Genomic DNA, 23,088 nt, shown 5'->3' with positions numbered 1-23,088 from the left:
ACTAGTAGATTGTTTTCCTCCTTGTGGTCCAGCCACTAGAGAGGGATACAATACTTTTCCAGTAGCACACATCCATGCATAGTTCTTATTTCTAGCTCTGGAACAGAGAGGAATGTAGTGGTTACAGACGGGACTCAAACCCATAGATTTGACACATTCCTTCTGAAAAGCAGCATGGATGACACTTAGATGTGCTGCTTTAGGCAGGGCTGTATCTCCAGCTCTGACTACAGAGACCTCCTGCAAACTCCAAGCTCCCCATCTGTGAAAAGGATGGAGTTGGGGAATAGTTGCTGGTCTCTTTGGATGAGATAGGAAATCTTTTTCAGTACAATAACAGGGAAGTGAACAGAGTATAAATACCAGTAAGTATAAGAGCTTGGGGGTGATGTTTGCTTTGTCACTGAGTTATACTTCTAAACAATAGACTCTGAGCCTAGTCCTAGAGTACTGAGGGAATTGGCAGATGTCACTGCAGAGCTTTTGGCTATTATTTTTGAAAACTCATCGAGATTGGGAGAGGTCTCGGATGATTAGAAAAAGGCAAATGTAGTGCCCATCTTTAAAAAAGGAAAAAAGGACAATCCAGGGAACTATAGACCAGTCAGCTTCATCTCAGTCCCTGGAAAAATCGTGGATGAGATCCTCAAGGAATCCCTTTTGAAGCACTGGGAAGAGGAGAAAGTGATCATGAGTAGTCAACATGGATTCACCTCAGGCAAGTCATGCCGGATCAATTTGATTAGCTTCTATGATGAGGTGGCTGGCTCTGTGGACATGGGGAAACTCAGTGAATGTGATATATCTTGACTTTAGCAAAGCTTTTGATATAGTCTCCCACAACATTCTTGCCCATAAGTTAAGGAAGTATGGATTGGATACATGGACTGTCGGATGGATGGAAAGCTGGCTAGACAGTTGGGCCCAACGGGTGGTGATCAGTGGTTCAATTCGTGGTTGGCGGTTGGTTTCAAGTGGGGTGCCACAAGGATCAATTCTAGGACAAGTAATATTCAACATATTTTTTAATTACCTGGATGAGGGGATGGATTGCACTCTCAGCAAATTAGTGGATAACACTAAGCTAGGGGGACAGATACATTAGAGGGTAGGGATAGGGTCCAGAGGGGCCTAAATAAATTGGAGGTTTGGGCCAAAAGAAATCTGATGAGGTGCAACAATGACAAGTGCAGAATCCTGCATTTGGGATGGAAGAATTCCAAGCATTGTTACAGACTGGGGACTGACTGGCTAAGTAGCAATGCAGCAGAAAAAGACCTGGGGATTACAGTGGATGAGAGGCTGCATATTAGTCAACAGTGTGCCCTTGTAGCCAAGAAGGTTAATGGCATATTGGGGTGCATTAGGAGAAGTATTTCCGTCAGATCTAGAGAAGTTATTATTCCCCTCTATTTGGCACTGGTGAGGCCTCAGCTGGAGTAGTGCATCGTTTTGGGCCCCCTTGTATAGGAAAGATGTGGATGTATTGGACCGGGTTCAGCAGAGGATAATGAAAATGATCAGGGGGCTAGAGCACATGACCTATGAGGAGAGACTAAGGGATTTGGGGTTATTTAGTATGCAGAAGAGAAGAGTGAGGGGTGATTTGATAGAAGCCTTCAACTTCCTGAAGCGGGGCTCTAAGGAGGATGGAGATAGTCTGTTCTCAATAGTGGCAGACGGCAGAACAAGGAGCAATGGTCTGAAGTTATAGAGCAGGAGATGTAGGTTGGGTGTTAGGAAAAACTATTTAATCAGGAGGGTGGTGAAGCACTGGAATGTGTTACCTAGAGAGGTGGTGGAATCTCCATCCCTAGAGGTTTTTAAGTCCCAGCTTGACAAAGTCCTGGTTGGGATGATTTTGTTAGGGTTGATCCTGCTTTAGGCAGCGGGCTGGCCTAGATGACCTCCTGAGGTCCCTTCCAACTCCACCATTCTATAATTCTGTTAACATCAACATTTCACTGCAAGTAGGCTTGAGCCATAAAAGAGCCAGAAATTAACATTCCCCTACCTTTGATGTACATCAGCTGAAAAGCTCACAAGACCTTGGGGCTGCTGTAGTCCAAGTCCTGCCCTGCGGATTCACACTGGACTGTACTCTGTGCTTCCAGTACCTAGCCTGTTTTGGGATTTTTTTTTGGGGTGTCATGTTTCATGTGAGAGTGAGCAAGCAATATTATGGCCGCTAACACAGTGCTTTAGAGAGATAGCAAGTGCCTGCCTTTGATCTGTAAGACAGACACAGAGAGCAGAAGGTGCTGCTACCTGGTATCCATTTTGGCAGAGCTGGAGGGAAGGGAACATGATTGTTCAATCTGCATTCACAACAGGGGCCTGCAAAGTTAGATCTCCCCTCCATCAAGTTTTTTTAAATGACTGGACAAAGGACATTTCCCCCCAGTGAAGCAGACACTTCTCTGCCTAACGCCCTCAGTTCAGTACTGCTCCCATTTATCTCACACTATTTCAATCCTGTTTCAGAACTACATCACCTGAAACTTACGCTGCTTCTATACTCACATGGGAAGTCAACAGCTGATATGCAATTTTAGGTACACCAGTTGTGTACCTAAAAATCGACTTTTCAGCCATCGATTTTGGTGGCTTGGAAGGAGTTCCGAGGTTGATGTTGACCCCAGAATGCACCGGTTTGTGCATGCATGAAACGGCACCCTGGAAGATCAAACCTGAGCGGCTGATCTTTGGTGTAAGTGTAGCTGTAGGCTAAGACAGCAGGAGGGGCTTGGAGAAAGAGACCAGGACTCAGCAGCCCAGACATGGGGTTAAAATCAGCATCCACAACACCTGAGATTGGTTGTGAGCAGCAGGAAAATCAAGGGGAAGTAAGTTAACACGTAAGACAACAAGCAGCTGCTTGGGGTGCAATAGGGAAATTGGTAGTACTTGTGTCTCCAAGGCAAATGTCACACTTCTAAAAGTATGTAAAACTAGCTCTGAGTAGGAGTGCAAGATGCAAGAGACAAACGAAGAGAGAATGATATAGAAAGAAGAGAGATGGAATAGAGGGAAAGGGAGAAAAAGCAGGGTAGCCAAAGTGTGGGGGGGGGTGGAGGGGGAGAGAGAGGGAGAGAGAGAACGAAAATCAGTGATGACAGCAAACACCATATGCAGCAAAATCCCTATAGGACAAGATAAGATCAGTTTGGAGTTTAGTGTGTTTGTTTTTTATAAATTATTTTTATTAGAGTACAAAAGTTATAAATATAATTCATGTAGAATAATATTTGATCAAAAAGCACTGGACAGTTATGCAGAGCAAAAAAAAGCTTGGAAGCAGCGGAGAGCACACAAAACCAGCCTCTCAATCATCTAGTGGACCTTAGGCACTCAGAGCAGTAACACAGTGAGTACAGCCCACAAACATAACAGAGGCAAGGCACTGAAGCCTCCGCTACATAAAATATGTTTGAAAGCTTTGAAGGGGTAAATGCCCAATGCCTGCATTGCTATTGCCTGTTCAAATGGCAACAAAAACCAGACCCATGCTTCTATCCACATTAGGGTTGACACCAAACTATCAAGAGTTATATTTAAGTGTGATAGAGCATACCATTTCCCTGAGCAGTGAGCACTGGGATTTTTGTCTGAAAAATCAGGCTTTTAGTGTGACCCCAAAGAAAGATGATAGGCCTGTTCCCCTGGCACTAGTGTATTACCCTTTTTAGAAAAATTTCCTGCTGGAGGTTATCACAGAAACCATGCTAGGACCTGCTACCAATAACCTCTGCTTAAACACAGTTGGACTAACGTATTTTAATGCTAGCGTGGACATGGTTACAATGCAGAATCCCTTTAAAAACAACCCTCAGAAAATAACAGAGAAAATAGAGATGACAACTGAAAGGTCACATGCTCACAGTACAGGAAGTATCTTAGAAGAGACAAGAACTGTGGTTATTTATCTATGCAACTTAATGAGGAAATCCGCAGAATCACAGGCACTGACTTAGCCATAATCAGTTAGGCTCACCCATTGATTTACCACCCTTACTAGTTTGAGAGAGCCATTGCTCATTGGCCCTGTTTGAGAGATGAGCCAGGAAGCTGCAAGATAGCATGCTAAGTACAAGAAAACTTTTTCTGGACTAGCAATTAATTTGTGCTTGCAAGTAACCACCAGTGAAAAAAACTGAAAGAGCAGAAGTGGAAGAGGGCACCAAATTCTGTCCCCGCACTGGTAAGTGGGAAGTGCATGAAGCCACAAAAGTGGTACTTGGCACAAATGCTCCTTGCCAAGTGCTCTTTTGATGACATTGCTTTGAACGCAATGGCATTTCTGCCGATGAAGCTTGGGCACTTATGAGATAAGCATTTTCTAGAGCTGGAGCTATGAGCAACAACTCATCATTTACAGTTAAATAGATATAATTACATGTGACTATGATTGAAGCATTTTTTTCTGGCATCAGAAACTGTCTACACAAAGCTTGGTGTTTTGGAAAATTAAACAGCAAGATGATATCCACCAATATAGAGATTTATGTTACATAAAATATAAAGATAGTGGCACAGTGATGAAGTGTGCTTGCTGGGAGCATCCAAATAGGACTCGTGAGCTGACAATGACCTTCTACAACAGACCACTACATGCAAAGAAGGGGACACTCATAGTTTGGTTAACAGATGGAAACCTGGGCAGTTAACTGCATATGAGTATGAAAGGAAAGATCCTGACAGCTGTACATAAAGGACATGAAATGGACAGGATGGTAGCTACCCTCTTTTTTAAAATGCAGCAGATATGCACCCCGTGTACCCTATCAGTCTCAATATGCAGTGCTCCACTTTGATGCAAGTTGAGACTTCTGGACCAAGGAGGACTGAATGCTGAGACTTGTGATCTCCATTGACTGCAACCCAGAATTAAAGATGAGGGCTGCTGTAGGACATATTATAGAGGCCTATGAGCAGTACTTTGGCCAGTCCTGATGCAATGTTCTTCTTCCCTTGTGCCTTGGAAAATGTCCCTCTTATTTTTTGGTTAATCTTCTCACATTCAGTTTAAACTATTACAAAAAGCTTGTCTGCAATGGTCATGATTTGAGATATCTGTGGTAATTATACCACATGCAACTAGAATCAACCATACAGACTGCTGCTGAAGAGGCTCTTATTTGCTAAGAAGAAAATCTAAAACAAAACAAAGGAAAACTTCAGACATCAGTTTATTACTAAAATGCAGCAACCTTTCATAAAAGAAATTTTAAAAAGTGTTTCTGATTGACTGACCTGTAGAATCTAGTATTTAAGATAATGAGAATGCTGCATTTCAGGAATAGTTAATGGCATGCTCTTCTTGGCCAGCTTCTGTCAGCTCCAATCATCTATTTAATTCCACTTTTAAGTCGTTAGGAATAAAAGAAACAGTGATAGTGATAATATAAATATTGCCCACTTAAAAGTGACCATAGGAGCTTTTCTCATATCTCTAATGATGGGAGATCTTTATTTGGTAAAAGGCTTGTCATAGGATAATGAGCAGCAGAGCCATTAACAGGAACTGGGATCCATCAGCCTCGACAGAGAATTATCCTGCAGAGTAAGGTATAGAGGCATGGGGCACATTCCTATTCTTTGTTCAGTAAGCAGTGCTTACAGCTGCACAGGGGCATCAAACTTGTATCCTCTCTTCTTTCTCTGAACATTTTCTTAGACAGAAGTGTAACTGTGCAGGGTAAGAGAGGGCACAGACTATACCTGTCCTTTCTTCTTTGAATTAATTAATATACACTGTATTAGCACAGGCCAAGGTGCCTGGGCACGAAAGCACTATTAATCTGATCCCACTGCAAGAGTTCCCAGTCACAATCATGCTTAGCTGCTGAGGAGCAGGACTAGCTCTCACACACCACCTCCCATCAAGATTCTCAATGCAGCATTAATACTGCTATCAAAGACTTCACACATTATCCTTGCCTTCCACCACTGCACATGATGAGATCTCCCTTCCAGAAGGGCCATGGTCCCTCCTGGTTACTGTAAACCCCCCCAAATCTATTATTTGCTTCTTATTAAGCCCACAAATATCTGCCCTCCAGTTCCTTCTGTCCCCGGGATACTTCTCATGATTCCACCCAGAACTCATCAACAAGGTGCAGGGATGGGAGTGAGTTCCACATTCAAGGCTGCTGTCTCCGTCATTCACATGCCAGTTTGCTGTCAAAGCTGGAGAGTCCAATGGCAAAGGCCTGGAGTGCACACAAGGGGTAATTATAGTCCAGAGTGAACACGTCTTCTGCTACACGGCCAAACTGCATCACAATGTAGTCAGCTAGGGAGTCAGAGAGAGGGAGTCAGAGACTATCTATTTCACACAGAGAGAGAGATAAAAGGAGAAAGAGTGAAGCTGTTCCAAATACACCTGGCTGGAGAGTCTATCCCATCTTCCCCTCCTTACCAAAGTGGCTCAGAATCTGTTTTTCTATAACAACAGTCCAACTGTCTTCCTTCACACAGCAATCCCATATTACTCTTCTTTCTCTCTTCAGTCCCAAAATCCTCTGGACTATATCCCCCATCTTGCTCACCTCGTAATTCTTGTGTAAGAGCAATGTTCTCGTATTACTGTTACCCTCATGGAACAATGCTCTTTTCCTCATTGGAGTGGCAGACCCACACCCAATACCCCACCCTGGCACCACTCTGATCTCTTACGGTCATTCTCATGGACGATCTGGAAGTTCTTCACAGAGGCCTGAGTGACTCTTCCATGGAAATTCAAGACGTACGATTGAGTGTCATCATTCCAGACTGGAGCCTTGTTGTGCAGCTCAATCAGGTTCTCCAGGTTTTTATTTTGCCATTTTGACAGCAAACTCTCATGTTCCTGCCAAGGAGAAAAATTATACTTGGAAGAATCCACATTTAGTCACTGCCTTTCTCTAGTAGTGTTTACTCTGCAACCACAAGTTTCCCTAGTGAAGAGGGAACTCAAGCCTATTGAAATAAGATCCTTGACTTGACTTTCAAGACTGTTTATATCTTATCTCCACACTAATTCTCATTCACTATCTAAATGTCAACTTCCAACTCCAGTTGTCCCATGATGTCAGCCTCCATCATCTGCTTGTTAAAATTTTCCAGCAGCATCTTTATGCTTTCTTCTGGGTGCCCTTCATGCTTAGGTGGACCCCCCTGTCGAGATGCGGCCAATGATCTAATTATCCATGTTTGAACCCTTCCTTAAAACTCTCGCTTTCTGATTCCTGAAAAAACTGAACAATAGCTAGGCTGTTGCCTCATCATGCCACATTGTTTCCTTGTGTTTCTTTCTCTGTCTACAGTCACGTATTATCTCTTGATTTGTACTTAGAATACATGGTTTTTGGATAGGGACCATCGTTTTGTTGTGTTTGTACAGTACCTTATACAATGAGATAAGCCATGACTAGGGCTCCTACTCACTAGAGCAGTGCTCCACAACCAGTGTACCATGGCACACTGGTGTGCTGCGAAGCTGCACACCGGGAATGCCATCTGCTGCTCTGTAGCTGTGCCCCACTGTCTGGTGGAAGAAGTGTGTGGTGGAGGTGGTTTGGTGGTGGCTGCACCAGTCGCTCTGGTGAGTTGCTGGGATCGAGTTAGTGTGTGCAGTGGGGGCACGTGGGAGGGGGCTGGGACTGCCTGGCCCTTGGGGAGGGGTGAAGGACTGGGTTATAGTGGGGATCTGGGGGTGCCTGGTTCTGGAGGAGGGGAGAAGGATTCGATTAGAGCAGGAGACTGGGGGTACCTGGCTTTGCGGGAGGGGGAGGGCTCTGAATTAGAGCAGAGGGGGGCTGGGGTGCCTGCATCTGGGGGAGGGGATTTGGATTACATATATTGGGTGTGCCTAGAAATTATGAGTGCCGAAGTATGCCACAAGGTGATAAAGGTTGCTGATCCACTGCTCTATAATAATGCAAATAAGAAAAGAGCTAAATATTGTCAGCCTGAGAGAGGCAAAAATTAGAGGGCTGCACAGGGTCTAAAAGCAAGAATAAATATGCTGAAATTAAGAACATGACATTTTAGTGTGATATCGAGAAAAGTTTACCAATCATGAGACCTATCAGATCAATCAGTCTCCCAAGTGCAATTGTAGAATCCTATTATGGCAGTAATTTAAAAGTGGCCTGGAAAGTGCAGTGTAGTGAAGAATCCTACCCTAACTTTAAGGGGATGGGATAGTTGGGACCCAGCAGTTCTTTTTCCTCTAATTTCTATGATTGCCAACAATTAACATTTGGATCTCTAAGAGGTTAAAACTTTCCTCCTTGGTCCACCAGAATCTGAGCCAGTTTCAAACTTACATTTCGTGGTCTGATTGGAATCCGCTTATGGTTCATATTCATCCCTGGAATGATCACTGACATTTTCCTGGGACCTTTAAATCCAAGGACATTGGTTTCCTAAAAGCCAAGGAAATAAGTTCTTTTTCAGGAACCGAAGCACTGTCTCAGAAAGGAGAGAGGATAACGAGACTGACCTGTCTACCCTGAAATCAAAAACATGCTAGCTACCTCTGTATTTGAATACTGTTACAGCAGCACTGTTTCCTTGATTATTAGTGATACAATTTTTTTCTTCTCCAAAACCACTCTAATCAAGTAGTACTATAGTCTTCCAAATATATCTTAAAGCAAGCTTTTATAATATAATGTGGCTAGTGTCCTTAGACAATACATGCAATTCACATGGTTGTGGGTGAAATGTGCTAGATCTCTGCTAGCAACAATGGTATAAACACAATTACAGACAGCATAACTCTGACTGTGTACGTATTTTGTTAATTCTCTCAGGACCTTATAGTTCAAATGTACAATCTATGTAATTCTCCTTAGCTTTTGCTTTATTTTTAAGGATATAGTTAGAATTTTTTCCAGACCATGAACTTGTAGACAAGATAAAAGAAACCAATGGGGGAGGGGGTTGAAATCAGCAAACAGCTTAGCTTTAATCATAAAACAAATAAGTCTACCCCAAAGTGCAGCAGGGAATTCCACCTTCATCAGTATGTGTGGTCCATACATGTATTCTATGGTGAGTTATATATGTGCATCGTGCTAGGAGTTGGAGAATTTGAAAGTAACATCCATTGATCTGGGCATTAGCTTCAGTGTACCTTGTGATTCTGACCAAGAGGATAAAGGGTGCAGAGGACCAACAGCTTCTTCAGTTCCTTTTCCAAAGTAAACCAGGAAAGATCCGAAAGAGGGGAAGGACAACCGGTAGTGAAATACACAGTGGAACCACATTTCTCAAAAAATCTCCAGTTACAGGTTAGTACCTCCTGTTCTTCAAATGACAGCTCCTATTGTATTCCATTGAGTGAGACAAACAAGCAGTACTTATGTAGGAGGTGGGGTGCAAGGATGTGATGGCAGGGATGAGCAAAGAACAACTACTCCAAATGGACCATCAGTAACCATATCTTATACCAGGGAACTACGTCTTGCAAAAGTGTGAACAGAGCTCCATGTGGCCACCCTGGTGTGTCCTGAAGAGATCCTACAGGTGTGATTTGGGCTCTGTGGAGTGCTCTTATACAGTCAAAACAGGGGAAATTCAAGAGCTTACAGCAGAATAGAGTGCCTCCCATCATCTAATTTGGAATTCTCTGGGTGGAGGTTCAGGCAGTAATTCCCTAGTGGATCAGACAGATTAAAAAGGAAGGCTCCCTGTAGGTGGGGTCAGCAAGGGTTCCCAGTATGGGGTACTAATGAGTTTAAGCCAGATGAGGCATCGGTGGTCCCCAGGTTTTCTAGGTCTCCTGAGATGTGTTCGTCTCATGCTCCTGGGTCTCCTGAGGAGGAAAGGACAGACCTGCCTACCAATGATGAGATGCACAATGTATATGGTAGGCGTAAAAAGCTCTGTACTGCTGGCAGGTCTTTAGGATGCAACATAAACTTTCTGGAATGGAGGACTCAGTGGAGGAGGGGATTCAATCTCTGGGGGGTGTGAAAATGTCCCATGGTACAGCCATGGGTTGGACCTCCCTAGTGTAAGAGCAACCCTTCTCTTAGGGCCACCAGTACCAGTTATGAGTATGGTGTCCAGTGGCAGTCTGAAGAGCAGGGAATGATGGTACTAACAAAGTATGGTGTGGAACAGGTGAAACCCTATGTTTCATGTCTTGCTTGTCATGTTTATGGTACTGGTGACATATGACATCCTGCTGGGCTGAGCCAGCTGGTTTGCTTGTAGGCACATCCAGTATCTCTGGAAAGGAATTAGAGGAAAACTTAGTCCAGCGCTTATGGGAGTGCTTCCTGATCTGAGTAGGCTCTTCCATTGGGTCTGTGCAGGTGGATCCTCCAGCACCACAGTCAACCTTTGCAGCAGGAGGCACACTTCTTGCTAATTCAGGATGATGTACAGAGGACATTCCCCAGCCCAGGTCTGATTGATGCTTCATGGCCCTCTGTGAGGTATTTAGAGAGGTAAAAAGCCTGTACTTCTCATGTGTGGCTGGGTAAGGACTAACAAGTCCTGCAACATGAGCTTGTCTCAAGCAGTAAAGGCAGTGTCGGTGGTCATCGCTGATGGAGAAGGATTGCAGGCAGGAGCTGCAGAGTTTGAAGCGTGGAGATCTGTGTGCAATGGGGAAAAATGCAGGGGACCCCGTAGCATAAAACTAGCAAAACTACTCAAACAAGAGACTATTTGCAGCTGACACTACTGTTTTTTAGAAACAGTTTCAGAGATAAAGACAATAAGATACTGACTTGGACCACATGGCAATGAGTAGGAACTGAAGAGGCAGTCAGCCCACCCAGCTCTTAATCAGTGTGGTGAGGAGTATAAGGTGAACTGGGGCATATACACAGACTAACAGATGCTACTTTCAAATTCTACAACGCGGGGCTCATGGTGCACATGTATAATCCACAAAGGAATAAGATAGGGACCATTACTTGAAGAAGAAACAGACTTTCTTGGTCGTCTAATCATCACCTGTCTAATACCTTCGGCCAAAAATTTATCTCAAGGTTTATTCAATTTTATTCCAACAAGATGGTTCCTTACTGTTCCTAAAACATATGATAAACATTAGGTATAACATTAATATTAATTATATAGCTTCCCTTAACATCCTAGTATATTTTACTGCTATAGACTGTAGGCCAATGGTTTCCAAACTTTTTACTTTATGTCCTCCTCGTAACCCTTGCCTGCACCATGACTTTTCCCTTGGAACTCGAGCCAGGGGCATGGGTGGGATAACGGGGACAAGGCTGGGGCCATAATTAGAGGCCGGGGTGGGAGCAGAGCCAAGATTGAGGCTACAGATGGGGGCAAGGTTGGAAATGGAGCCTTGGCTCGGGGTGGAGACCAGCAGCTAGATACCCACATGCAGGGGCGGCAGCCATCGTTAGGGTCAGGAGCAAAACTGGGTTGTGTTTCTTCCGCACCCACTGTGAGGACTGACCAGGTCCAAGCTGTGCCCTCCAAATATTCTTCTGCACCCCCACCTTGTGGGGCATGCCCCACAGATTGGGGATCTCTGCTGTAGGTCCTTTGAGATAGAACCTATCTTAATCAATCTCAAATCTTTCTGAGAAGAGGCCAGAAAAATACAATAATAATTTTACCTGTATATAGCAAAGATTTTACAAACCTGAATAGTTTATTGTACGTACACTAAGATCACTTCATCGCTATTAACACACAGCCACCTTTTAGGTGACATATTTTGCTTGTTTTAATGGCTTACAGAAACACTACACAACATTTTAGGATAGGAACAGATGAACACTGTGTCCAGTGGAAGCTTCAGAGCCATGAGGATTACCAGAGTACAAACTGGATGGAACTGATCTCTTGTTAATCTGCCACTGAGATCTTGAAAACCCACAAGAAATTAAGACCTTGTTTTTATGACTCAACTGAAAGTCCTCCAGCAGTCCAATGACCCTTATAATTTTTCTGTTGCATTGATACAGTGCAGATACAGAATTAAGAAAACTTGCTGCTGAATCACTAAAACATACTGAAACCTCTTGGAGTTTTCCTGCAAGCATTCAGGCCTAATATTGACTCAGCTTGGCTTGAAAATCCTGACAAGACCACAGCCAAATTGGCTGTAATTTTAAAAGGCGTCCCATCCCCAAGGCCTGGGTTGAACTGACTCATGAGTTTGCGGAAGGGAAAAAAAAGTAAAAGGAACTTACATAACAAATGGCCGCAAGCTCCTGACGGGTGTGGGCCTTTTCTACTAGTCCCTGTGCTTTGACTGGGCTAACTCCATGATCATACACAGTAAATTTCGTTCCCATAAGGTTGGACCTAGAATCAGGAAACAGAGTCAGTGAGATGTTCTCCTTTCCTCCGACGAGGGACTATCTGATATGATTACACTGGATCAGCCCATCTGGGGTTTCCAATCTGCAGCTCAGTAGGCAGCTCAGATGAAAGTCTCCATTACACTGAGACCATAACTAGACATGGAAAAACATCAGGCCAGGACTCCTCAAGTAAATGGCCACACTAGCTATTCTGAAAGAGATACTGGTACCAAAGTGATAGCCAGGAGTGAAAACAAGGAAGGCTGAGGTCCCACTCCCCTGGAATGGAACTAGATTGCTCCCATTGGCTTGGACTCAGCAAGAGAAGAACTCCAGCCTCTCCTGCAGTACACAAACACAGGAACTCTACACCTGGTAGTGGCTTTTATCTGTGGCTCTCACCTGAGTTTTCCAATGAAACTTTCCCCCTCTCGGGATAAATCTGTTGGGTCTATTGAAATGAGATAATTGGATGTTTTGCTCTTTTTCCGTTTTCTTCCTGCAAGAAGAAAGGTCTGGGAACGCAAAACTTTAGTCATGACAGGAAGGTCTGAAAGAACCCAGAAGCACAGCAAGACTTTTGACCTCACTGTCCCTGTGCCTATCACCATTCCCCTGTTCATTAGCTCCTACCCACTCTGTCAGACCCCCCTCTTGCTAGCACTATGTCACTTCCATTTCACTAACCTTTCTTTCTAGCCAACGAGCAAACAGCTGCAAATCTCAGCTCTCTTTAGCCCACCCAATGGCTTAGATTTTAAGCACATTTCCTTCTTAGTTTTTAACAAGATACTCAACCCTCTGCTCTTTTTTTATTCCTGTTTTAACTCATCTTTTTTATACTTTATGTGTCCACACCTTCCTACTGCTACGTTACCACACTGCCAAAATACATACTCGCACACCTCCTTCTTTTCAAAAGCTTTCTCCTTTCAGCTCCTGGTTCGTCTCCCATTGAAGTACTGCTCCACAACACACCTAAAGGTTTTGTACTACAAATCCAGTAGCCCAGGACTAGAGACTGTGTTCTAGTCTCAATACCTTTCTGTTGTCGTCCCTTTCGAGGTGCATATAGTAGGTGGGGAAGAGGCCTCGGTCCATTCCTTTCTTATCTCTAGTGATTCGACACTTCACTGTAATGCCACGGGGAGCAGGGCGTAATGCAAACTCCTCCAGGTTCTCCACTTCTCCCAGCTGAGCATCTGTTTCTGGGGATGAGGTGCAGGAAGCACCTGTTTCCTGTGAGAAGACCTATCCCATAAGCAAAATGAAATCAGTCCAGAGGTCCTCATAACCCAACGGACGAATAGCCGGTTGTGTAGGAGGCCCCCATATCACCAGAGAGCAATGCTCTGGTGGGGAAGAGAAGCTGAAATCAGAGACCTTGGTGTTTCAAGGAAGGAATGCTTCCTTGAGAAGAAGAAATCAGACCAGAAGTTTCTCCAGCCCTAGGGGAAGAATACTCTTTGAGGAAGGAGAATTGGGGCTAGAGTCCACATTAATTAATGAGCAGAATGGCTTGCTAAGGAGGGGACATGAAGGAAAACAGCTGTTATATTTAAAGGATGAATGCCCCTTTTACCACAGCATTTACCATGAAGCTAAGCTAGAAATGTATTGTTACAAAAGACTGTATGAGGAATAGCACTTTCTGGTCAGTCTGGACCTTGGACTGGGACAGTCTGGGGAAAACCACAGTATGATGTATTAAAACTTGCAGGGTGCCTGTGTTCATTGTCGGTATTTACATAGAATTAGCTCTCTCCACAGCAGGAGCGAGTAGTGAATAGAGGAACAGTGACAACAGTCAAGCTGCACAAGGTGCATATCAACAAAACACAGATTAGATGGAAGCTAGTGGAGGACCAGATATAAGGTGCAGAAGCAACACGGGGCTTCCCTCTGAATTCAGGTTTGAGCAGATTGGTTACAGTTTAGGGACTGGAAAAGACAGTTTCCTGTTCCATAACTGGTGTTCTTCGAGATGTGTTGCTCATGTGCATTCCAATTTGGGTGTGCGCCGTGCGCATGCCCAGTTGCCGAAAGTTTTTGCCCTAGCTGGTAGCCTTAGGGTCAGTGCGGCGCCCCCTGAAGTGGTGCCCGTATGGCCACCCATATATGCACTGCCCATCCCGCCCCACCCCCCCCCACTCAGTTCCTTCGTGCCAGCTATTCTGACAGAGGGGAAGGCGGGAAGGTTTTGGAATGGACATGAGCAACACATCTCGAAAAACACCAGTTACAGAACAGGCAACTGTATTTTCTTCTTCTAGTGATTGCTCATGTGCATTCCAATTTGGGTGAATGCAAGCCAATGCCTAGGAGGCGGGGTCAGAGCCCTGCAAGGAGTGCAGGACAGCCCTGCCCACCGCAGCATACTCCCTAGCATGCTGCGTAACTGCGTAATGCGTTGCGAACGCATGCATGGAGGACCAAGTGGCCGCTCTGCAGATGTCCTGGATAGGGACTTTGGCCAAGAACACTGCAGAGGACGCCTGTGCCCTTGTGGAGTGCGCTCTGATTGGCGGAGGGGGAACCCCCGCCAGTTTGTAACACTCACTGATACAGGCTACTATCCAGGAGGAGATCCACTGAGAGGAGACTGGATGCCCCTTCATCCTGTCTGCTACTGCAACGAACAGCTGCTGCGACTTCCGGATGGGTTTGGTCCTGTCCACATAGAAGGCCAGTGCTCTCCGGACATCCAAGGTGTGTAGACTCCGCTCCCTAGGGGAGGCATGGGGCTTTGGGTAAAACACCGGTAAGGTGATGTCTTGGTTAATATGGAAAGGGGAGACCACCTTAGGCAGAAATGCTGGGTGGGGTCTTAGTCTAACCTTGTCCTTGTGGAACACCGTATAAATTAGGTCCACCATCAGGGCCCTTAGCTCTGACACCCTTCTGACTGAGGTATTGGCCACCAGGAATGCCACCTTATAGGTGAGAAACAACATAGAACAAGAGGTGAGAGGTTCAAAAGGGGGAGCCATCAGCTTAGACAAAACCAAATTAAGGTCCCACGTTGGCAGGGGGGCCCGAACCTGTGGTCTAACTCCCTCCATTCCTTTCATAAACCTTTTTACCACCGGGTCTGAGAAGACCGAAAACCTCCCGTCCCCTGGGTGGAACGCCGAAATGGCTGCCAGGTGTACCTTTAGGGAGGATACTGACAGCCCCGTCTGGCTCAGAGCCAGCAAGTAATCTAGCACACTTGGTATTGGGGCCTCTCCCGGGGACATCCCCTGTTGGGTGGCCCAAATGGTAAATCTTTTCCATTTGGCTACATATGCTACCCTTGTAGACGGTTTCCTGCTGTTCAGCAATACTTCCCTGACAGGTTCAGAGCAGGCCAACTCAACTGGTCTCAGCCATGGAGCCTCCATGCTGTGAGATACAGTGCTTGGAGATTGGGGTGCTGCAGTCTCCCCTCCTCCTGTGTCAGCAGGTCTGGGCGCAGCGGAAGCGACTCTGGGGCGTGAGTGGACATCTCCAAGAGGGCTGAGTACCAATGTTGTCCAGTCCAGGCTGGGGCCACCAGGATTACTGACGCTCGGTCTGATTGAATTTTCAAGTGTTTGGTGGATGAGTGGTATTGGTGGAAAGGCGTACAGCAATGGGCCCGACCAATGGATGCTGAAGGCGTCTGCTCAAGAACCTGAACTTCGGTTCTGGTAAGAGCAGAACGTCCTGCACTTCGCATTGAGATGAGTGGCAAAGAGGTCTACCTGGGGACATCCCCACCTCTGGAAAACTGAATTCAGTACTTGTGTGTGTAATGACCACTCATGGTCCATGAAGGACCTGCTGAGGTGGTCCGCCAGAGAGTTGTGAGTCCCAGGCAGGTAGAACGCCCTCAGGAGAATCTGGTCTTGGATGCAGACATCGCAAAGCGCGAGGGCCTCTAGACACAGGGGCGACGAGCGTGCACCCCCTTGTTTGTTTATATAGTACATTGCTGTGGTGTTGTCTGTGCTGACTGCCACACAGTGACCCTTCAGCTCATTCTGAAATACTTCGCATGCCAGACGAACTGCTCTGAGCTCTCGCACATTATGTGGAGATGAGCGTCCATTTTGCCTCGCAGGGCCTGCGTCTGGTGGTCCCCCAAGTGTGCTCCCCAGCCCAGGTCTGAGGCATCTGTAACTAGGGAGAGGGAGGGTTGTGGGGGATTGAAGGGTACCCCATGCAGACTGACCCGTCCTCCAGCCACCAGTGCAGTGTCATCAACACTTCGTGGGGGACTGTGACTAACTTGTCTATGTTGTCCCTGACAGGTCTGTATACTGAGGCGAGCCACATCTGAAAGGGGCGCATTTGTAACCTGGCATGCTGGACTACGAACGTGCACGCTGCCATGTGTCCCAACAATCTGAGGTATCCCCTGGCTGCTGTGGTTGGGAACCTTATTAGGACTTGTATGCAAGCCGCCACTGCTTGGACCCTGCTGTGTGGCAGAAATGCTCTGGCTTGCTCTACATCTAGACGTGCACCTACAAACTCCATGACTTGAGTCGGGGATAGTACAGACTTTGCCTCGTTTACTAGGAGGCCTAACATGTCGAACGTTGCTCTTATTAGCTGTACATGTTTCGACACCTGTCCTTATGACTGACCCCGATCAGCCAATCATCTAGGTACGGGAACAGATGCATACCCCGCCTGTGTAGGAAGGCTGCCACTGCTGACATACATTTGGTAAAGACTCTCGGGGCTGAGGAGAGTCCAAACGGGGGACTGTAAATTGATAATGGTCCTTCCCTAGCACAAATCTGAGGAACCTCCTTTGAGGTGGATAAATTGCTACACGGAAATATGTGTCCTGTAAGTCAAGAGCGGCAAACCAATCCCCTCGTTACAGCATTGGGATAATTATTCCCAGGGATATCATACGAAACTTTATCTTTCTTACAAATTTGTTGAGATTTCGTAGGTCCAAGATGGGCCTCAGCCCCCCTTTCACTTTCAGGATTAGGAAATAGCGGGAATAGAATCCCTGTCCCCGGAATTCCTGGGGAACTTCCTCTATAGCCCCCTTTTGGAGGAGGAGTCCTACCTCCTATCTGAGAACTATCTCGTGAGAGGGGTCCCTGAAGAGGGACGGGGAAGGGGGTTGTGAAGTGGGGTAAGAAGAAAATTGGATGGTATATCCCTTTTCTACTGTGCGGAGGGCCCACTGGTCCAAAGTTATGAGGCACCATGCATGGTAGAATGAGGATAGGCGGAGTGAAAATAAACCCTGGGCTGGAACTATGCGAGTGGACGGTGCATCGCTCCCGACCACCCCGTCAAAATTGGTGTCTAGGCCCAGGAGGGGTTTTAGGGTGGCCCTGGTCCTCTGTTTGGCGACCCTGATGCCTCCTATTATGGCGGTCCCTTCTCCTGTTCCTACCCCGTTGCTGCTGGGGGAACTGCCTGAACTGGGGCCTAGGGTTAAACTGTCTTCTCTGGGTCGCCAGTGTGTACAGACCCAGTGAGCGTAACGTGGACCGAGAGTCCTTCATGCCATGAAGTCTCTTATCTGTTTTCTCTGAAAATAGGGAGGGGCCTTCAAAAGGGAGGTCTTGAATGGACTGCTGCACTTCTTGTGAGAGACCTGAGACCTGAAGCCATGCTCCTCTTCGCATGGCAATACCAAAGGGCCATAACCCTAGTGGCTGCATCAGCTGCATCTAGGGTGGTCTGCAGCGCTGCTCTGGATATGAGCCTCTGCTCCACTACCAGGGCCGTAAAATCTGTCTTGGCATCCGGTGGAAGCAGTTCAGCGAAACAGTCCATGGAGCTGGCCGTATTGTATGCATACTGCTAACCATGGCCTGCTGGTTAGCAATTCTCAACTGTAGACCATCTGTGGAGTAAACTGTTCTACCATACAGATCCAGTCTTTTGGCATCTTTGTTCTTGGGAGAGGGCCCCTGAACCCTCTATCTCTCCCTATTGTTCACCGCATCCACAACAAGGGAGTCAGGGGGAGGATGGGTGAACAGATGTTCATTTCCCTGTGCTGGGACAAAATACCAGCATTTGTTTTTCCTAGCCGTGGGCAAGGCTGAGGCCGGGGTTTGCCACACTGTCTTAGCTGTGTTGGCAATTGTCTTTATAATGGGCAGTGCCACCCTGGATGGTCCAGAGGTTGAGAGGATGTTTGTGACAGGGTCTACTTTGTCCCTGATCTCTTCCACCTGTACCCCCAGGCTCTGGGCGACCCTCCTCAAAAGTTGCTGGTACACGCCTCCATCCTCCAATACTGGGGATGCAGAGGATCCAGCTAATGCCTCATCTGGAGAAGACGAAGATGAGGTCAACATACCTTCCAAACATGGTGGTACAGAGGATTCTGGCACCGCTGCTTGAGTCCCTGGCACCACAATCTGTGGTGCCGTGCTCGGTGCCTGGGATGGAGGGCCCCCTAGTGGTCCCTGATATGGCGCTATGAAACCGGGGCCACTCTGCACCTAGGATGGCACCGGTTCGGTCGGCGCCAGTGCCCACTGCATCACAGTTCCCGGTGCCTGTATGGGCAGCACCCATGCCTGGGTCGCTTCTAACTGTCCTGGTGCTGATGTTGACGCTGACGATGGTGCCGGTACTGCCATCGGTGCCAGTGCCGATGACTCTGCCTGCTCCTTCAGCAGGGCTCCCAGAGATGCTGTCGGCGCCAATCTCAGCACCTGGGGAGTGCCCGGCGCCCTGAACGGGAGTCCTGCAACTCACCCTTGCTCCTCATGGATCGCCCATGGGGTCCAGAAGGGCCATTGTGGTGCTCCCAATGGAGCCTTTGCCACTCTCCTTCCAAGGAGCGTCGGGAATGGCGCCGGTGCCCACTGCGTTGGGATGACCTTTTACTCTCACTCCTCACTGAGCCGGAGTAAAGGGAGTCCGATTCCGATGCGGACCCTGACACTGACGACCATGGTGGTGCCAAGGGTCCTGTACCTCTCATTAGCTGTGTCTACACGTGCACGCTACTTCGAAGTAGCGGCACTAACTTCGAAATAGCGCCCGTCGCGGCTACACGCGTCGGGCGCTATTTCGAAGTTAACTTCGACGTTAGGCGGCGAGACGTCGAAGTCGCTAACCTCATGAGGGGATCGGAATAGCGCCCTACTTTGACGTTCAATGTCGAAGTAGGGACCGTGTAGACGATCCGCGTCCCGCAACGTCGAAATTGCCGGGTCCTCCATGGCGGCCATCAGCTGGGGGGTTGAGAGATGCTCTCTCTCTAGCCCCTGCGGGGCTCTATGGTCACCGTGTGCAGCAGCCCTTAGCCCAGGGCTTCTGGCTGCTTCTGCGGCAGCTGGGGATCCATGCTGCAGGCACAGGGTCTGCAACCAGTTGTCAGCTCTGTGTATCTTGTGTTGTTTAGTGCAACTGTGTATGGGAGGGGCCCTTTAAGGGAGCGGCTTGCTGTTGAGTCCGCCCTGTGATCCTGTCTGCAGCTGTGCCTGGCACCCTTATTTCGATGTGTGCTACTGTGGCGTGTAGACGTACCCTCGCAGCGCCTATTTCGATGTGGTGCTGCGCAACGTCGAAGTTGAACATCGACGTTGCCAGCCCTGGAGGACGTGTAGACGTTATTCATCGAAATAGCCTATTTCGATGTTGGCTTCACGTGTAGACGTAGCCATTGGCTCCTGCAGGCTCTGTCCCATTTGCACAGTGCCAATTGATTGTTGGGGTCCCCCCGGCATTGGGAGCTGTGCCGGGGTCCCTGGAGCTTGACCTGGTGTCTGAAGCAAGGGTGACGAAGGCTCCCGGTGTGGCGTTTGTAGCGGTACCGTAAATTGCAGGAGGCCTTGCGCAGCACCAAAGGCCTCTGGCATCGAGGGCAGTCTGGGAGAGCGCAGGCTCCTGCCTCGTGCTGAAGTCGACGCCCGCACTTCGTGACCCCACTCACGGTGCAATTTGGAGGACTCTCCCGATGCCTGTCTTCGCCCTCTTCTTTGTTGGGAACAGCCCCGGTCCCGTCTCTTCTTCTTACAAGGCACCGGAGGCTGGCTCTTATGGCACCAGGAGGCACTAGGTGCAGAATCCAGCTCTCGGCACCGGGAGCCCTCTGACAGCACCGACGGTGCCGGAGTGCTCTGCATCGAAGATGCGGCGCTCTGCATTCCCGCCGAGGAACCCTCCAGGAGCCAGGCTGACTCCATCAAAAGAACTTTCAGTCTTTGAGCTCTATCTTTTAGAGTCCTCGGTTTGAAGGCCTTGCAGATAGAGCAACGCTCTCAGAGATGAGTCTCACAGAGGCAGCCCAGAAAAGCTTTATGTGGGTCACTTCTGGGCATACGTTTGGCGCATTTAGAACAGTTTTTAAAACCCAGCGAGCCAGGCATCACCTGGCGCCAAGGGGGTTAAAGACCCACCTCGGCTTACTAAGTGCTAATTTCCTACAAAGACAATGATCTAAACTATTTACAACTAATTAAAACAACAAAAGCTACCAGCGAACTCTCAACAAGAGTTAAGCTCCAGCAACCAACAGCGCCTCGAGAAGGAACTGAGCAGGGGGTGGGGCGGGCGGTGCACATATGGGTGGCCATATGGGCACCACTCCAGGGGGCACTGCACCGACCCTAAGGCTACCGGCTAGGGCAAAAAGCTTCCAGCAACTGGGCATGCGCACGGCGCACACCCAAATTGGAATGCACATGAGCAATCACTTGAAGAAGAACTAGTATGTTTTAACACTGAGAGCTTGGCGCCAGCCAACCCTGTTCATTAATTTTATGCAGCTGAGGAGGGGAATCACATGTTTCCTACAACTAGATTGTCAGTGAGGAAGGAGAAGTGGGGGAACAGGAGCATCAAGGAGCTCCCTGTGAGATGCTGCCAGAGGCCCTTAAGGGCGGGGGGAGGGGTTGAGAAAACCTACTGAGTTAAAAAATGGGCCCAAAGAGGAATGTCTCGGGAGATGGTTGTCAGCCAAAAGAGCAAGGAAGAATCAATAAGTCCTGAAGCAGAAGCGTAAGAGAGGCAAAAGAGGAAAAGCCCATTGGAGCTGTAGCCTTGGGTTGCTATTTCAATGAAATTTTTTGGATTATGTCTGGAAAATAAAACTGCTTGGAAAGACTTTGGTTGTGGGAGTAAGTCCTTTGTGGGCTGGATGCAAGCCAGCACCTTACACATGAGCAGTAGAAAGCCTGGGTCTGATTCTCATTGAGAACAGTGTTTTCATGACACTTACCGTAGCAGATTTCTGGCTGGTTGCAGAGCTAGGCCTCTCAGATTCAGAATACGGTGAACAAGATCCTGACCTCTTTCCAGCTTCTTCCTCCTCTTCTGTGTCCTCATCGAAATTCAAACTTCCTGAGATCCCTGACAGAATGCAGGACCAACTAGGTGTAATGAATGCATGGCATCACCAATTCACATACTTCTTTGTTACCATCCCTGCTCTGATTCTTAACCCACAACATACTGCAATACCTAGTTACATGGAAAAGCAATATTATGGTAATAATGATGCCCTTTTATCTATTTTAAAGTCAGGGACTTGCAGTTACATACCTAAATCCTTATTTCCACATCTCCAAAAAATCAGGCCACTTATGTAGGTACCAAAATAGGAACTCAGTGCCTAATTTCAGGCATCTATGTTACAAACATTTATTTTTACATATTTCTATTATGCTTCTTAAACTACAGATTTCACGTCCCTGCTCTGGCATGGTTGAGACTTGAGGGGTACCAAACAATAGAATTTGCTGGATCAGAAGAGGTCTGCAGCCAGGGTACTCTAGGCCCCAGCCCTGGGGGCAGGTAAGGGCTCCAGCTCCGACCCCTACGCTGCCATGGAGACACATGGGCTCTGGCTCCAACCCCTGTGCTGCTGGAGGGCAGGCAAGGGCTTCAGCTCTGACCCCAGCATTGCTGTGGGGCAGGTGGAAGCTCCAGCTCCAACCCTCATTCTGCCAGAGGTCAGGTGGGGGTTGTGTCTCTGCTCCAGCTCGAGCCCGGTCTCTGCAGGCATTGGGTTTGCCTGGGCTGCTAGACACCAGCCTGTGGATGTGGTCCTGGTCCTGCAACATACCACAGATGTTGCCAGATAAGAGAGTTCCAGATTTGAGAGGTGCAACATGTAGTTTGAGAGTCTGAGTGTCTCACAAATCTTACTGAATAAATCCTTATGTGCCTAAAGTGAGTTCTCCTCTTGAAGGATATTGCTTTTTGAGCTTCAAAATCTGTATCATTAGTGACACTTTAGTGAAATGAGTAAGGAACTGTCTGGCTTTTATTAATAAATACACATGATGGATGCAGTACTGGTGAGTGTTGGAGTTTCTTTCTAGCTGGCATCCTCTAAAACTGTTCCACAAAGTGCTCCTCTGCATTCCAGGAAACCTACTTAGGAGGAGCAAAGGTGAGAGGTCCCCAAAGGTAACATATCCCTAAGTTCTACAGTACCTAGAGGGCTCCACGAGGTCCTCCTCAGTAAATGAAAAGGAGGGATGTGAAGGTTCCAATGTAAAACCCTACACAGAGATCTCAGAATCAAAAATATGACCCCTAAGCTAAAAAGGGAGGGGGGAGCATGTCCGAAGGCATTGTTAGAAGTCAGGTTGCAACTGTCAGTTCAGTACTCAAGAGACAACTCTCGTACAGCTCCTTAGCAGGACAGACCTGGCTTTGCCCAAAATGAGAAGAATTTCCAAGGAAAAGAATCTCAAGGGTGGTAGAGAGTTATGATGGCCTATGTGCTAGACATAACTTGGGGATCAGTGCCACGGAGGAACTGGTGTGTACAGTACTGGAGAAGTCAATGGAGCATCCTCTTTGACATTGGAGTTATAGGACATATTGG

The 23,088-nt window shown here is 47.3% G+C and overlaps 1 protein-coding gene and 1 long non-coding RNA gene across 6 annotated transcripts in view; one reads left to right on the top strand and one right to left on the bottom strand.

Moving 5' to 3' along the window:
- Nucleotides 1–3,205: 3,205 nt before the first annotated feature.
- Nucleotides 3,206–23,088, bottom strand: part of TULP3 (TUB like protein 3) — a 71,456-nt gene continuing 51,573 nt past the window's right edge. For 2 of the 5 annotated variants that reach the window (XM_075002622.1, XM_075002654.1), the window contains exons 5-11: nucleotides 21,472–21,602; nucleotides 13,332–13,541; nucleotides 12,693–12,805; nucleotides 12,177–12,291; nucleotides 8,313–8,411; nucleotides 6,679–6,850; nucleotides 3,206–6,295 (exon numbers count right to left, since the gene is read on the bottom strand). In XM_075002622.1, the coding sequence (XP_074858723.1) occupies nucleotides 6,162–6,295; nucleotides 6,679–6,850; nucleotides 8,313–8,411; nucleotides 12,177–12,291; nucleotides 12,693–12,805; nucleotides 13,332–13,541; nucleotides 21,472–21,602 (974 nt within the window). In that variant the 3' untranslated portion in view covers nucleotides 3,206–6,161. Of the gene's footprint in view, nucleotides 6,329–6,678; nucleotides 6,851–8,312; nucleotides 8,412–12,176; nucleotides 12,292–12,692; nucleotides 12,806–13,331; nucleotides 13,542–21,471; nucleotides 21,603–23,088 lie in introns of all 5 variants that reach the window. The other 3 variants (XR_012646559.1, XM_075002635.1, XM_075002645.1) reach the window with 3 other exon arrangements.
- LOC142017645 (uncharacterized) lies at nucleotides 9,223–16,654 on the top strand. Its single transcript, XR_012646571.1, has 4 exons — nucleotides 9,223–9,281; nucleotides 14,871–14,999; nucleotides 15,863–15,961; nucleotides 16,565–16,654. It is a non-coding gene; the product is annotated as an uncharacterized LOC142017645 (long non-coding RNA).

Source organism: Carettochelys insculpta, chromosome 1 (genome assembly GCF_033958435.1).
Source record: "Carettochelys insculpta isolate YL-2023 chromosome 1, ASM3395843v1, whole genome shotgun sequence".
NCBI lineage: Eukaryota > Metazoa > Chordata > Testudines > Carettochelyidae > Carettochelys > Carettochelys insculpta.
The sequence above is the reverse complement of the archived record's forward strand: the minus strand, read 5'-3'. Positions and strand labels throughout refer to the sequence as shown.